Here is a 17,556-nt window from a genome sequence, read left to right as displayed (position 1 = left end):
TAAAATATAGTTAAAAGATTCAACTTTAGAATTATAGATTTAAAAATGGAGGAAGAGCTTGGGGGCCATCTATTTCTACTTCCTATGATAGATCTTGAATGGTTATTCAGTCTCTACTGGTGTATTTCCCTAGGAAAACACTGAGTGGTTTGGTTTGGTTTATTGACACATGTGTTAGAATGTTCTTTCTGACACTGGGATGAATTCTCTGAAGTAACTTGCAGCCTTTGGCACAATTATCAGTGGGTAAGTGATATAAGTGCAAGAACATTCCCCACAAGGAGTCCACTTGTCACATTATATACCAAAGGGTCTCCCTTAGCTCTTAAGAACACAAGGCATGGCGCACCACATATGAGCCTGCTCATGGTCCATCCAGGCCAGTAGTCTACCACAAGGATCATTTTTGTTGGGCAAAGGATGGGTTATGACTACCCAAAAAAATAATGCCTAAAACCATGCAGCTCTTATTTCCCCTTACTATATACATGTCCATTCATTTTCACAGAGATGTATCCTAGATCTTTCCTGCACCTGCTTATACATTCAGAAGGTATCTGTTTTAGGGAAAACTAAGGGCTGTGTGTTTTAGCATAACTATGGGTTATGCTCCTGTGTGAAAATATACACACCCACAAAAACACAGAGAAAAAGCTAAACTCGGCGATAGAGAGGCGATAAGACACAAAAAAAATGAGACCACAGGACACACAAAAAATAAAAGAGAACAAAACGCTGAGAACAAAAAAACACTCCCAAAAAAAAAAAAACACATATAGGGGGAAAAAAAGCCGCCAAAAATAAGTTGGAATTAAAAGCTAACAAAAGGCAAACCGTTCAAGAGCCAAATTTAAAAACCGGAACCCAATGAGAAATTAAAATCCCCTTCCCAATCCAACCCTTCTGAACCGGAACCCTCCAAAAAAGGGGAAAAAAACTTCCTCCGAAAAAAGCCAATTGGAAAAGTAAGAAAACCCTTAAGGGGCAACCCGGCCCAAAGGTTCAATGAACCAACCCCAAAGGCCAGGCCGGAAAAGGTCCCTTTTGGGGAAAACCGGGAAAATAACCGGGAAGGAACAAAACCCCGGCCCTAAAAAACCCAACCCCGGTCCAAAAACACCCCCAACAAAAGGCTCCCTAAGGTTGCTGGGTACCACTGTTCTCTTGGCCAAGGAGCAGCTGTTCATGGAGGCAACCAGACACATAGCTAATGTCCTCCTCCAATTCCTAGCTCTCCCTGAGAGATTGCGTGCTAGATTTTCAGGCCCCAGTCACAAAGCAACCAACTAGGAAATAGAACAGAGGTACTGAGAAACAATATTAGGTTAATTGCTTGGGATGTTGTTTGAAACCTTGACCCTAAGTCTCCAAACCAAGAAACTAACTTCCCGGAGGTATTTGGTTGCAGCTCACAGGTTGGACAAGAAGCTCAGAGGGCAGTGAGCTGAAGATAATGACAGGCCAATGGGGGACAGAATAGCAAGAATGGTAGCACAACTTGAAGAATGTATCTAATGTCACTGACCTTCACATGTAGAAATGGATGAAATGATGCATCTTTGACTATTCATTTCTTCATCACAAAAAATTCTATAAAGTTACATAGAAAGTTCTTCGAATGAACTCATTAAAAAAAACACACTAACTCGTTTGTTTACTATGCATTATATTTCTGTTTGCCCTCAAACTTGATTACGTTTCTTTAGATGACTCTATTTATTAGGAAGCTGCTCGGTCAGTGGATCCATTGAAGTGCCAGGGAATCGTAAGCACTTGATCATACTCCTTCCTCACCACCTCGAGGGCTTTGCCTCCCATATTCTCCAGGCTCTGGTTCGAATGCCGAGCACATGCCAACGTCACGATGAGGAGAGGCACGCATTACCCTTCATGACTGAGCCACAAGTTCATAAGCTGTCACCAGCATCCCTTTTTTAAGAAGACCGATTGGTGTCGATTCAGGACTCTGAAGACATCCAGTATTGTCCAGTGGTAGAGATTTTTAAAAAAATGTTTCTAAAATGATTGGGCCATTCTTGAGTCAGGTCTTGGGGATGTTTCTGGTTCCCTTTTATGTATTCCATTCCATCAAACAGAATTTATGACTGTCAGCAAAATATGAGTCCCTTCCCAGAGGACAAGTATTTCTCCCCTCATTTAAAAGAGTCCTTGCCAACCACACTTGAACATCTTCAGCCACTTGGATATCTAGTCAAACTTATTGTGTGCCACATATTAATTATGTATTTGTTATCATTTTATCCTAGTTTTGTAAAATGTAACTCAGGGTTCTTACAAAGTGAATTCATTGTCTAAGAGAACAGTTGTGTGTTTTGTAAGTGTTGCCTGCACGCATTAACGTGTTCCACAAGGAGGGACTCTTTGGGTAGTTTTGCACTAGAGACCTGATGTCACCGCTGAAGTTTCCAAACACAGAGGAGCAAACTGGCAAGTGCCAGCCTTTGCTAACTGTCCCCCTGTTTTTGCTAGTGGCAGCAGAAACCTTGTCCAAAGCCCCTTTGTTTTTTCCTTTAGATGTAATCACCTCACTGATCTCCAAGTCCCTTTGGACCCTGCACCCTATTCACTGGCCAAATCAATGAATGAAGGGAAGGGCAGAGTGGAGAAGAGCCAAGTTGGTGATACCTCAAGATCAGTACTTTTGGAAGACGGGCCAGATGGTGAGCAAGTGTCCCTCCAGCCTGCTCATTCAACAAAATGAAAATGGTGGAGTCACCCCTTTGGAGTTCCAAATTATATTGAATAATTATAGCAACATTTATCATCCTATTAGGTAGTACACTTATCATCCTATTAGGTAGTATACTAATCCATAGCATCTGCTTTTAATTTAGCTTAAGGGATTTACTTTGTATGCTTCTTTCATTTACTTTCTCATTAGTTCTGACTTCCTTACTCAGCTTTAACTCTTTCCCCATATGATTGGCTATTGCCCTACTAACACAGGGAACATATGCTGGGGGTTGACAAGGCCATAGGTCATCTCCCAATAGACTACAATCAAGAGCTAGAAGCCTATTGACACAGAATATAGAAAATATCTCATTAAAAATGAATTACTTATTTATTCATACAGAAGATGCCATAGAGCACCGAGCAAGGGGTACTTGATACTAATACACCAGGAAACTTAAGGAAAAGCCCATTAAAAAAAGAGTTGTTTAAGCTTAATATTAAGGAGTACTCAAGAATAATTGACCCAGGTAAGCGGTAAGAGGACTTTCCTGGTAGAGTTAATAACATGTGCAAAGCCTCACAGATATGGAAGAGAAAGCATTTTCTGAGAACTGAAAATATTCCAAGTGACTAACATTCTGGGTTCTTCTCTTTGAAAAGCCATAAAGCTAATAAAATACTGTTCTTTCAGACCTAATCACTCTATATCAACTTTCTAAGCTTCCTTAGGCTGTTCTTGTGCCACGGAGTGAGGGCCAGTCTTCAGACCTTCAACACTTCCTTCTCCCTCAATGGCTTTGGGAGTGGCTTCTGCATCCATAGTACTCGGAGCATGTATTGTCTGAGGTTAACTCAAAGACTTCCCCACATAAGTTTGCAAATTGGCTTAAAGGCCATCACTTCATTGGTCTCACGTGAAATACGTTGCATCGACAGATGTTGTGTTATCTCTATTTCCCCAACAGTTAAAAATCATAAGTATATTTACAGGATAAGAAGATAGTCGTTGATGTATCTTAGATCCCCTTTGGACTCTGAGAAGGAAGTAATAGCAATCTACAAAAGGTTTCATTGCCTCAACAAGTTCAATAAAAAAACCACAAGAACAGCACAAAGCAGGCGAAAACATGATGTTCCCAAACATTTGGACTGGAATGGCCTAAATATACTCTGGCAATTCTGAAATCATGAGGGGCCCATTTGACTAGGGACCCTTTGGATTCTGGAGCCAGACTGCCTGAGTTCCTGCTAGAGAGTGGAACATCAGCCAAGTCATACAACCTGCGCATGCCTGAGATAAAGATGATGAAATACTTCCTCCTAATTGTTAATAAATTCAGATTGATTACAGACAAGGGATGTGAAAACAAGAGAGAAATCATCATGAAAGGCAGGGGGCCATTGATTGGTCTAACACGAGTAAAAGAAACCCAGCGCTTGGGCTCAGGTTGGAGCCTGTAATAGAAAACAGTCTGACTTCACTGGAATCCGAATCTTTGTCAGTCACCTGGCTCTGGGTGAAAAGTGGACAGGGATGGATTTAACCAAATCTCATTTCTCATTCTCACTGCAAAGGACCAAAAACGTGGCCCCTGCATCCCTGTAGGCTTCATTGTCTTGCAGATATTTCAGACTCCAATATGTTAGCCGTGAAGAAGACGTCACCCTGCTCGATGACACCATCCCTGGGATAGAGCCATATATAATAACACAATTGCCAACTTTCCCTGGCAAAGCAATATGGCCAAGAAGACAATGGTACAAAAAAAAAGGTTGTGGCAGCAGAGGGAGAACAAATAACAAAGCAGAGAAATACGTGCAATACCGACGGGAAGAGAGTCAGCAGGGCAACGTGATGGACAGCTCTGCCCTGGATGGAGAGGAGGGTTCAGGGGATGCTTCTGCCAGAATCCAGTACGGGCTCAGCTACCTTCAACTGCAAATGCAGCAACGTGAGAGCAGAAGCCAGAACTGATTACACTCCTTGAGCTGCTAAATGGCAGAAGCCACTGCCCCTGCCAAGGGTAACAAAAAAGTATGCAAAATTGTGGGGGGGTGGGGGGAAGGGGATGAGGGGTGTTAGTGATATTGTAGGAAAGAGCAGGATAAGACTGGCTGGGAAACACATCCAAAGGCTCCAGGGGAGAACAAATTAAAATACTGAAAACACAGGAGACACTTGGAAAGGCATGCTGGTTGGAAGAAGGCAGATGATCAGTTCATTGGCTCTAAGTTTCCATGAGCCTTCAAGGGTGACAAGGAGCTGGAGGTGCATGAGGGCAAGCTGTCTGCTGATTAGCAAGCTGTGCCTGACAGAGGTGGGTGAGATCATTCCCTGAATGCTGCCATTGGATACGTTTACAAATTCTGAAAGCTAGTAGCACACTATATTGAGTGGGGGGCGGGCGTAGTTACAACAGAGTAGTTTACAGCTCACAGTGTCCCTTTTTGAGCAGAACTGGGCTCCACAGGCGTTTCAAGGGCAGACTTCTAAGAAATAGCTCACAAGACCTTGCTTCGGAAACACCACTGAGTGGACCCAAAGCTCCCACCTTTCTTTAGCAGCCAAAGGTGTTGTTAGCCCATGACCTTCATCTTCCCTTTCACTATCAGCAAAATGGGAAATTGCATTATCCCAATCAATTAAGAGGTAAAAACGGGATATAATGGCTGATGTAAATAATTACTATAATTGCTTATATAGTTATCATTTGAGCGACTAGAAGTAAGTTATCAGGTTGAACTATATGAAATGGCAGCACTGTAACATTTTTATCTGGAATAAAAGCACTTTCATATGCTCAACTTGGCAGATGCAGGTGGAGGTAAGCTATGAGTCATTTAGTGACAGTAGAGAGCTCTGCCACTAATTTTAACTGAACTCTACCCTGGACCTCCCTTCCTTCCCCCTCCCAAAGGCAGCTGGTTTCTGACAGATCTCACAAAGATAAATTTGGCCTTTGGCTGATTTATAGCGGACTTCTCTTTCTCCCAGTTTTTGTTGTTGTTGTTTTTCCTGTTAACATTATTTTAAAAACTAGCTACTGCTGAGTAGATGCCGATTCATAGAAACCCCACCTGAGTCAGAGTAGAGCTGCTCAATGTACGGTGTTCAGTAGCTGACGTTTCAAAAGTAGATCTCCCAGCCCTTTTCTGCAAGGTACCCACTGGATGAACGTGAGCATCCAACCTTTGGATCGGCAGTTTCCACCACCCGGGCTCTCCTGGACATTGCATAGGCATTCTTCTTCCTCACCTCCTGGCCCTCGTTAGGGGTACACACTCCTCTTTCTGTGGGTTTTCAGACGGGGTTCTAGGCCTCTCCCTGAGTGATTCCTGCCTTGCCACAGGGGGGCAGTTCATGCTATGAACATATCCCTGGAACAACAGCTACTTAACAGGGAGTCACAGCAAAATGCTTTACTCCCCCAAATCATCCTCACTCTCATTAGATATGATCTCCTCTCATTGGATTAAGTATAACCTCTGGAAAGCATTCTCTTTCAGCCAGCAAAGACACCTTCTCCTCACATATCTATTATCGCCTTGTCATATGCAGATGACATAACCTTGCTTGCTGAAAGTGCAAGAGGACTTGAAGCACTTGCTGATGAAGATCAAGGATTTCAACCTTCAGTGTGGATTTCAATTCAATGTAAAGAAAACCCAAATGCTCCCAACTGGGCCAATAGGTAACATCAAGATAAAGGAAGAAAAGGTTGAAGTTGTCAAAGATTTTGTTTTGTTTGAATCCACAAATAATGCTCATGGAAGTAGCAGTCAAGTGATCAAACAACACATTGCATCAGGTAAATTTGCTGCGAAGACCTCCTTCGAGTACTGAAAAGCAAAGATGTTACTTTAAAGACTAAGGTGAGCCTGACCCAAGCCATAGTGTTCCCCATTGCATCGGATGCATGTGGAAGCTGGGCGATGAATAAGGAAGACCGCAGAAGAAGCAATGCCTTTGAACGGTGGTGCTGGAGGAGGAGAAGGAAAGCACCGTGGACCGATAAAAGGAGAAACAAATCCACCTTGGAAGAAGTACAGCCAGGGTGCTCCTTAGCGGCAAAGATGGCGAGACCTCATCTCACGTGCTTTGGACATGCCATCAGGAGAGACAAGTCCCTGAGAAATGAGATCATGGTTGGTAAAGTAGAAGGGCAGGGCGGAAGGGGACGGTCCTGGACAAGGGGGTTTGATACGGTGGCTGAAACAAAGGGTTTGGACATCGAACAACTGTGAGGATGATGCAGGACCAGGGGTGTCTCATTCTGCTGTACGTACAGTGGTGAGCAGTCGGAACCAACTCAACGGCACCTAACAGCAATAACCAGCATCCCGTTTCAACCAGCAATATGCCTCCTGCTCACATCTCTCTCTCCATGAATTGTGTGGTTTCCGCAAAAGATAAGTGTCAGCTTGGCTGGGCCATGATTCTCCGTGGCTTTGCAGTTACATCATCATGCAGCCACGCCCCATTGTGTGATCTGATGTGATCAGCCAGTCAATTAAAAAAAGATTACGATGACATGCATTCTCTTCACTCAGGTGACAGCCCCCATTGGATGTCAGGGACATTTCCCTGCAATGTGGCCTGCATCACCTTTTCTTTTTTCTTAAAAGAGATAAAAGGGGAGAAAGTAAATGGAGCAGGGGAGAGCTCAGGACCACTTTAAAAAATGAGTCTGGGTTAGAAAGTACCCTTTATCCCTAGGGTCCCTGTGTGGAAAACCTCCTGGACCCATTGGGGCCAAGACATTTGAAGCCCCTGGAGGTTCTCCAGGCCCGTAGATGCTGAAAGGGAAAAGCGCCTTCGTCCTTCAGCACGAGTCAGCAGAGGAAGCTCTCCCTTCGAGCTGGCACCCCGACTGCGTTGGCACCACCAGCCTCTGGTCTAAGAATACCCTTCTGATTGTTCACACCATTGAATCGTGGTACTTCTGTTCCAGCAGCACTCAATAACCCAAGCACCCATTGTCGGACATTTGCCATGTGTCATCATAGCAGAAAATCTACTTTTCCACTATGTTGTCCATCAGCAACGTACAACTAGCAATAATGAATGCCAAGATGCAAGGCAAGAGTAACGCTGGCTGTGACAGCGCAGGTCATGCATCAGCTTGGCTGAGTCATCCTCCTCAGAGATTCTGCAGTCACATGAAGTCCTGCTCCATTTGAGCATCTGATGTTATCCTCCTCCATTTCCACATAACACTGGAGACTTACCAGGTAGGCACGTGAGGAGAAGGTGTACACAGATTCGTGTAACACAGTCCATGGCTCCGATTCTGGATCACTGCCCCTGGAAATGCTACATCAGGGGTCTTGAGACCACACAAAACTGCTGCCAGCCACATTCCCAGAAAAGGGTTGTAGGGCCTATGACCACTCTGAGAATGAGCTCAGACTCAAAGTTCCTCTGGTACGTTTTTCATGATGACCCTGTTGTTATTTTTTTAATTGTGTGTGTGTGTTTGTGTGTTTGTGGAATGGGCTTCCCATTGGGGTAGTCACTCAAAAGATACCATCTTACCTCTTGGTTCACTATTGGATGAGCTTTCTCAGCCAAACCTCCTTCTGCCTTAACTCAACTTCGGGGAACCCCTTCTTTGCTAAAACTCGCAGACTCTGAAACATGCGTGCATGTCCTCCACACCAAAGCTAAACTCGCTGCCAGTGAGGCGATTCTCAGCGTCTGACTCAGAGACCCTCTAGGACAGGGTAGCTCCACTGCAGTGGGTTTCCAAGATGAGTAGAAAGCCTCCTCCTGAGTTCCTTCTCCAAGAAGCCAAAAACCACAGACTTTTCCCCACTATCCAGAGTCAGCTAAGGTGATCTGAAAGGGTTTGTGCCCAATCAAATTCTACAGAAGTAAGGCATCCCAGAAAGGAATCAAATTTGCCCTTGGTCTTTCAAACTAAACCTTGTTGTTGATTCACTCTCTTTCATTTCCTTATTTATTTCCCAAAACTAGCTCTCCACAATTCCTTTATCTATCCATGCTTCGTAGAGGTAAGACTGTCTCACTCTATAGCTTTCGGCTTTTCATTTCTCTACCACTAATTAATTGTGATTTATGTTTCATATCTAAAAATGCAACTAATCTATGTTGTCCTCTCGGCACTGTGGAGGAAACCTCACAGCAGAAACATCAAAAGGCAGTCTCGGCCCTCAAGGAACTTAGAGTCTAGCCGGGGCCAGCGTCCGGGAACACATACCATGAGAAAAACATGGGCTCAAACGGAAGCGCTCAACTTTATCCCTCCGGGAATGGGATCGTGCTACTGTCCCCACCTGGTAGGGGAATTTCCCAGGGGCAACTCTGGATAGTGTGCTCTTGAGTGAGGCCTGTTGAAAGATGAACATATATTGACATGACCCAAAGCCAGATTTGGGCCACACAATTTCTGAGAAATCTGTAAATTGGGGCCACTGAGAAACACAATCAATTTCCCATGGTAGAGACAATGTCTGAAAGTAAAGTCTGTAAATATGTCTACTCGGAAATGTCCTGCCACCTACTACTCTTCCTCAACAGGCCCGCATTCATCCATATACACATGAACTCATGAACACAAAGACACGGTCACACGCACATACACAAATTCACATATACATGCACATCCCCCATGAAGCCTTCTAACGGAGGATGTAACTACATGGAAATGGATGTAGCAGCGCTGCTAGTCAAGAAAAGTCCTCCTACTGAAGCGTGTGGATATATGTCCTACAGACACAGTGAATGCTGTGTCAGGCTGTCCCAAAGGATGGTGTGACTCCCAAGGGCCGAAACCATAGATGCATGAGGGCCCCTGCTGGGCCTCTGGAAGACAGGATGAATGCCTCCCCGTCTCTGCTCAGAATCAATACCGAGGAGCCCAGAAGGGCCAACCCACTGAAGACCAAGACCCCCACTTTACAGTTGACGAAGACATGGAGATAATGGCATGGGGTGAGGGTTGGATGAGCCCACTAGAATGCCCCTGAAGTAAACTGACCCATTCCCCCACCCCCAAAAGCTGCTGGCACTCTCTGCTAAGCTAATCACCCAATGTTAATGCAAGCAGGTCTGAAAGTTCCTGAAGAGTCCCTTTTCCCAGAATAAGCAACCAGGTCAGATACTCATGATCTGAGTAAGAGGACTGAGAAGGGGATGGGGCTAGAAGCCAGGAGGACTTCTCCATGGCTATCTATTTACCTGAAAGACTGCATATGGGAGAGGAGTCTCTAAAGTCACAGCTCCCTTAAGTATTCCTCTCTACACGTGAGAGGACATTTCCGTCAGCTCGCTACCACACTCTGACGGCACTGCTGGAAGAGGCTGACAGGCGCAAAGATGTGCACTAGGCATTTTAAGGGGGTTCACTGGGCAGCTGTGTCCTCCCCATCTTTCCTCACAGTCCTCCCTTCCGGAGACTCTGGGCCCTGGGGATGGATTGAGATCAACAAACCTGAACATGTTTTGGTTTGAGGTTTGGCAAATTCTGCGACTCCAAAGTACTTCACAAATGTTTTGTGTTCTGCAAAACCAAAAAACATTGGCCAAGCACTTTTCCCTTAATTTTTAAGCCCATGTGTTTTTAAAGGAAATGTAATCCGTATGCTTTGGGTACATTTATATGCAATTCATCAAACCATGCCCCTCCGTATGACTCACTTGATGTTTAAAATGCACTGGAATGGTTTTAAATTTGTGAAAACACTCCGTTAGGGTAAGAAGTGCAATAGATTAGGCATGTTTGGAAAGTAGTAAACTGGGTTCAGAACCCAGTTTGGTGGCATAGAACCACCAAATATATACCAACCACTGAACTTGTATATATTTGCCTTGATGATAAGGAGCCTTGATGATGCTGTTGGGTAAGCATTAGGCTGTGAACCACAAGGTGTGAGGTTCAAACCCAGCAGCTGCTCTGTGGGAGAAAGATGAGGCTGTCTGCTCCTATATAGATTTACAGTTTTAGAAAGCCTACATGGGGTCACTATGAGTCAGAATCAACTCAATGGCAGTAGGGTTTGCTTGCAGTGCTTTGTTTTGGTGTGTGTGTGTATCTTCACACCCACATGTCTTCACCCATCAAATTTTCCCATCTACAAAATAGTGATAATAATCTCTGCTTTCCACAGATCTTAAAGGCAGTGAGTGAAAAGTCCTGTGTAATTAACATATAATTTTGAACTTTTAAGGAGCCTTGGTGGTGCACTGGTTTAAATAACCACGCAGTCGGTTTCAAACTCACCAGCTGCTTCCGTAAGTATGTACAGGCTTGGAACCACTACGGGCCAGTTCTGCTGTGTCTTGTAAGTTCAGTGTGACTCAGAATAGACTCAACAACAAAGGGTTCGGTTTGGGGTTTTCAGAGCTTTCAAAAGAGACTAACTATGAGGCATCTGTATTTAGGCGCACAAGCTTATTTTCATCCGGCTTCCCAAAGCACTCCAGGACAACAGTGACCTCTGTGTTTCATTATTCAGTAAATTGCCCCATGTGTGTGACACAGGTGACCCTAGTGTCATGACACCATCATGTTCACCTGCCAGGGGAGTTCAGCCTAAGTTCCTGTGCTCCAGTGAGCCCTTATCCTAATCTGTAGCTGCCAGTGCCTCCTCAAGGTTCCACAAATACCCCTTACACACTGGCTGGTTTCTCCCCACTAGAACCAACGACCTTCCCATCTTGCAGGACCACCATCCTATCAGGAAGACCATCCCTGCACAAATTATAAAAGTGCTCTGATGCGCATTCAGCCTCCTAACCTGATTGATTTTTCTTCTCAGCACTTATCAATAAATGGCATATTTTTAAGAGTTGGCATAAGGATGGCAAATGGCACCCAAGCACATCTGGATGGCTAGTTGCAAGGACAGGTGCCTACCGGTGGGAAAGCGCTCAGTGAGGGCTCAGATTCAGCGCGAGAAAAACTAACAGAAACTGGGAAGAAGAAGGACTCCATGGGGAGGGGGGGTGCAAAAGAGAAAGACAACAACCTCTGTAGTGCCAAGAAGAAAATAAAATATTATTGGATGCTACTAGGATTACAGAACGAAATCGAAACGAATATGTGTACGTAGTTGAAAGCTGAAGTCAGTGGTGCGGAGCCTTGCCGACAAATCGTTGCAGGCAGAAATTTGCCTTAACTTTGGGTTGTGGATCCATTAGAAAATCTGAATAAAGTTTTAGAACTCGGGAAAAAATGCGCACCTATTCAATCACAGAAGTGCTAACCAAGCCCACTACCATCAAGTGGATTCTGACTCATAGTACTGTTGTAGCAGTATTTCTGAGAGTGGGGATACCACCCCCTGGGGGGTAGGGGAGGAAGTCTGGAACAATCCAGGGGAAAAAACTGACATGAGTCAAAGTCAACTCAGAGCGACCTTGTAAGGACAGAGTAGAACTGCCCCTGTGGGCTGCCAAGACTGAAAATCTTTACAGGAGTAACAAGTCTCATCTTTCGCCCATAGAGCAGCTGCTGGTTTCGAACTGCTAACCTTGCAGTTAGCCACGTCATGCATAGCCAACTTTACCACCAGGACGTATCCTGGAATAATCCAGGGGGCCTACAAAAGCAGGTACAGGCAACTGTATCCTGGATTATGCGCTACAGTACAAATGTTCCCACTGTCAGGGGAGCACTAAGTAAATGTATTTGTCTCAAAGGGGGGCTGTAAGCCACATAAGTTTGGGAACCTGTGCTTTGTAGGCTTTCAAGATGATGAATCTTTATAGGAGTCAACAGTCCCATCTTTCTCCCTGGAGTGGCTGATAGGTTTGAACTACCCACAGCAGCCCAATGTCTAACCCAGAGAGCCCCCTTCACCCATCCAGGGGCTCCAAGTTTAAATGCCCTGGCTACTCATGGCTGCCTTGCAGAAACAGCCTATCTTGAATTTCCTGTGCCAAAGAATCGCATCAAGGCAGGTCTAGAGACTTCTTTATGAAAGGCCAACTTTTCTCCGTGCCTTACCACTAACACAGTCCTCAGTCAGCTCGGAGGGAGAGTTCCGAAGCTCTAGTGTGGCTCTACCACAGACTCGTGGCTTGGCCTAGAACACAGTACTCCAATTTGTCATCTGTAAACTGGGAGAGTCAGCTTTACTTTACTCAGTAGATGTGGCCTTAAGACATAATGAGGTAAATCAAATTTGTAGAAAGCAAGCTGTGCTGTAAGTTTTCTAAAGAAACGCTATCACTCAAGTAGAAAAAAAATTGTTTTCGAAATGTTGGTAGCAACATAAGTACAAATGTGCTTAATACTACTGAATGATGGATTGCTATAAGATTTGTAAGAGCTCCCCAATACATTAAAAGAACCTATCATAAATGTTTTTGTAAATGAAATGACCACATCTGATTTTTTTAGCATAAATCTGAATTCTAATAAAATTTACTCTATATTTCATGAAATGAAGTTCTATTTCAAATGTAAAATGAGCCAGTTTATCTAAAAGCACTTGTAGAAAAGTGATTGAATGTCATCTCTCTTGTCTAGCAGTGTATCTTCTGACAATCCGAGTAATTTAATGATAAAGAAATGCCTGAAAGCATTATAAACAACATTAGATTAAGTGTTTACCACAAGCTTATGTACAATGTAAGACACAAAGATCACATTTGCTGAGTCAGTGACTGCTGGTATAAAATGCAAGCTTCTGATTGAAAAACTTTAGATATCATTGGTTCTCTGGCAATTTTGGTTTCCGCTAAAGTTTTTGTAGATAACAGATTTCCACGTTAATGTAGAAAGGGCACTACAGTAGAAGGATCCAGAAAGAATTATCAGCTAGTAATGCACCACAGTCTCTAAGGCCATCTACTACAAGGGCTAACAGTCCCAAAAATCTCAACAATTCCTGAAAATTCCATGCCATGCAATAACAACCTAACCGTAATGACAATCTTGAGTCACCGAGAAAGGGTTCCACGATGCGTTCTATAAACACTCTGTAGGAAAGCAGGAAGCATCTAGTATATTTAGTAAATATTTCCTAGGGGGGGAAATGACGAGTTTTGAAATAAAAGTTTTGCTTTTAAGAGTAAGAATCCTCTTAAAATTTGTATTTGTCCACAATCCCTTGTTTCCTAATAGTGAAAAATAAATGAGGTGTCATTTGAGGTGCTAGAGATGCTACTCAGAAGAAGAAAAACGATCTTTTAAGTCTACAGAACGTGTTCTCCGGAGTTCGTGACCAAGTGGGAACAAATGGCAGGCAGCTGTAGTGATCGTTCAAAGAGTGCGGCTTTGGGAGGCGACCTGTGGTCCTTCAGTCAGCGACCCCTGCTCTCTGTCGGAGTCACAGAGCATCACAGGGTGCAGGTGCGGCTCAGTTTGGGTTTGCTTTCAACAAGCAGAACTCAGGAGCAAGCGCCCAATGAGGTTTGGGACAATAGTGTGACAGCGGGAAAAAAATATCAGTGGCTGTCTTTCCCAATTATCCTTACCTGTTCCTCCCGGAATCTCTGAATCCTTTGGCAAATGGGTTTCGGTCAATTTTTAATCTGGTGATCTGAAAACAAACCAAAAACATGAACTTAATTTATATTTAGGTCACCGGTTGGTGCACAGGATCTGTGCAGGACTACGAATATAAAGTTTGGCTGTCTAACCCACTCAGAGGCAGTGTTCAAGAAAACTTCCAAGCAAAAACATTCCGTTTTACTCTGAAACACACAGGGTCACCCTGCATCAGGAGAGAGGCCACCGGAGATGGTTTGTTAATTTCCTCGCTCACCTGTATGTTGGTTTTTATATGTGTATATTACTGATTTATTTTTCAGTTATTCCTTGCAAAACAAAAACCATCCTGTTAATAATCACTGTTATTTTCATTTCATTTCCTTTAGTTTGACATTTAAATTGAAATTTCACGTGAGACTCAGGCCAGGCACATAAATGCCTGACCCACATAGATCGCTTTAAACACCAAGGATGGCCCAGCCAGTGACTGCATAAACTCATTTCTTTTCACTTTCCTTGTCTCAAAACCACACACACACACACAACAAACCAACTGCCCTTTCCTTGATTACAACCCAAAACAACATTGTAGGACAGAGTAGAAGTGCTCCTTAGGGCTTTCAAGACTGAAAATCTTTACAGGAGTGGGCAGCCTCATTTTTCTCCGTTGGAGCAGTTGATGGATTTGAACCTCTGACTGTGGGGTTAGCAGCCCAGCACGTAAGCCACACAACACCAGGGCTCCTTCCTTGCCTTAAAGTGGTGATAAATCGCTTGCCAAGATAAAGGCTGCAGTGGGGAACAGGGAAACGATGGGGCTCTCTCATACAGGACACCTGGGAAGCACTTAGCATAAGGAGCAAAAGACCACCAAACTGTACATGGGAGGATTGTTGACATGGCAAATGTCTTCTTATCTATACATCTACCAGCATTAAAAAAAATAATTTCAGAAAAGCTTCATAAAGCAGCTAAAAAATTGATAAATAAGCCCATGCTGGTAGAAATAACTGACTGAATAAGTGAATTCTAAATAAAAGAATGAATTAATTCTGTCAATTCAATCAGTGTGAAACCCTAGGGAGAATCAGATCACCAGACAATGTGTCTCACCTGAAAGATTCAAATAATCTCCATTTCCCTTGGCTGGGCCTTCCTTGCCACTAAAACTTGTTCCCTGAAAAGCTCATGTAAAAGACCCAAGAAGTAGCTAGACTTTCCCTGGGTTTTTCCTAAAGGAACATCTACAAACACATGACTAGACCCAGACAAGATCCAGCACACCTCACCCAGGCTCCACAGTTTACAAGCAACTCAAATGACACAACAAGGCAGCTTCATAAAACTGAGCACCCAGCTGTGCCATCTGGGCTGGATAAGTCCTCAACGGCCACCTGCTTGAACCTCCACTCAAGTGCCCCTCTGTGGCATCCTATCTTAGTCCCACCAAGCTTTACCTTAATTGTATGTAATAGCCTCATGCCTCTAGACTAGAACAAGCCTGACCAATAAATTCCATATGTGTGCTAGTGTTTCCGCTTTCAGCCTCGGTCATGGGAGGCATGTTGATCAACCTTTGTGTCTGAACCAGATGTTAATGACTCACTACATTCAAGCAATCGAGACGGGGGTACTAGGCAGGCCGGGAAAGGAAAGGCATGCTTGATGGAATGTAACTCTAGAAATAAGGGAATCTCATTACTTAAGACTATCTTCATATTTCTGATAATTACAGACCTTAGCTCAGGGACAGCAAATGTTGTTTCCTATATGGCAAACCTTTCCAAGTCCCTCTTCCGTCTCACTTCCTCAGAGTGGAATTTCCCAAAGCCACAGTCTTTGAAAGTCTTTAAAATGCAATGTGAGATTCTGACAAACAGACTCTGGCTTGAAAGAGCCATGCTGGCTTCAAGGCTGTTTTTCTCGCAAGACATTCCTTGTCTCCAGAAAGGCACACTAATAATGTAGCAAAAGCAATTTTACATCGATTTTATAGACCGGAGCAGGAGCCCGAAGGTTTGGCTTTCTAACGTCCAGCGTCTGCCATGTGAATGCTGTATTGAGTTTAAAGAGCGTCGCTGCTTTTCTGTGTTTGACTGGAAGTCAGTTCTTTCTTCCTCCATAATCCGCAGCAATAAACCACACACCATATTTTCTTTTCAAGTCCGGGTTATAATATTTTATTTTCTCTTTCAAGTGGGGTTAGTCTGTCCAACTCATTTATGATAGGAGTTGCTGATATATGATTGTGCTGCCACGTTTTGGGGGCCTCCCCAGACCACTATAACTATAATGACATTCTATATCACAGGCTTGGAAGAAACGGTTGAAAACTTGTTTCTCACAGCTTACTGGATCCCAAGCCAATGGGTCTTACATAAAAATATAATGGGCAGACGCCACCAAATGTAAGGAAAATAATGCTGCAGCTCTATACTTGTTTCAAAGCATCCAATGCGAGGCCCAGAGTGCTTTATGCAAAGTGTGGTTGTGCCCCCCATTATTCATGATCGAGTGTCCTCACCAGCTATGGGACTGGCAGCACAGGAGACACAGAATGTGCACAGTCCATTTTTTTCCCTCTTAGGTCTTCCGATCTAGAAGACCAGAGCAGATGTACACACTCATTGTTGCAATAAAAAACAAAGAGCAACGAGGCTCTCAACAAAGACAAATGCCACAGGAACTTAGAAGAAATAATAATGCTCCGTCTCCAAGGAATCTGAGATGTTACATTGCAGGTAGCATGAGAGCAAGGTCTTGGAGGAGGTGTGGGATTTTAACAGATTTTTTTTAATGCACAAAGGGGACAGAGGGACGAGGGAAGCATTTCATAAGAAAGACCCCAGAGCATCAAAGGGAGAAGAAGAAAAAAGGCTACTCATGAAGCACCGAGGGGTCCACATTGGCCAGAGCACAGGGCCTGGGACAAGGAGCAGTGAGCAAGAGAGACTGGTTTGAAGCCCTCAAGCATTCTGATTACCTTACAGGCAGAGAAAGGAGCCCTCTGGCGACAATGGTGAAGCGGGCTTTGCTGATAACTGGAAGATCAGTAGCTGGAACCTACCAGCAGCTCTGTGGGGGAAACCACCTGGGGATCTGCTCGCATAAGGATTACAGCCTTAAGACTCTGGGGGCAGTTCTTCTCTGGCCACTATGGGTCAGCCCTGTGCTAGAACGGATTCCGTGCCCCGCCCTCCCCGCAACATAGGCAAAGGGAGAAATCTTAGCTAAAGAAATCAAATTACGATCCCAAGTAATGTTTGTGGCGACTACTCTGGCTGTGTCTACAAATGCCAATGTCTATAAATACAAATGTACTGGGGACAATATTTTGGAGGAGTAAACCAATGTATTTTCAATCTCAATAATCTTTAGTTTCTTTCTTTTAAAAAAA

The 17,556-nt window shown here is 44.0% G+C and overlaps 1 protein-coding gene across 1 annotated transcript in view; it reads right to left on the bottom strand.

The window, feature by feature from the left end:
* The window catches only part of TBX15 (T-box transcription factor 15), a 114,837-nt gene that overhangs the window by 18,280 nt on the left and 79,001 nt on the right, over positions 1-17,556 (bottom strand). Inside the window, exon 6 of the mRNA XM_004714873.2 lies at positions 14,144-14,208. Within this exon, the coding sequence (XP_004714930.1) occupies positions 14,144-14,208 (65 nt within the window). The remainder of the gene's footprint in view (positions 1-14,143; positions 14,209-17,556) is intronic.

This window comes from Echinops telfairi, unplaced genomic scaffold, assembly GCF_000313985.2.
Source record: "Echinops telfairi isolate 266 unplaced genomic scaffold, ASM31398v2 ScPeMD7_7466;HRSCAF=8504, whole genome shotgun sequence".
NCBI lineage: Eukaryota > Metazoa > Chordata > Mammalia > Afrosoricida > Tenrecidae > Echinops > Echinops telfairi.
This window is presented reverse-complemented; position numbering and strand designations above follow the sequence as displayed.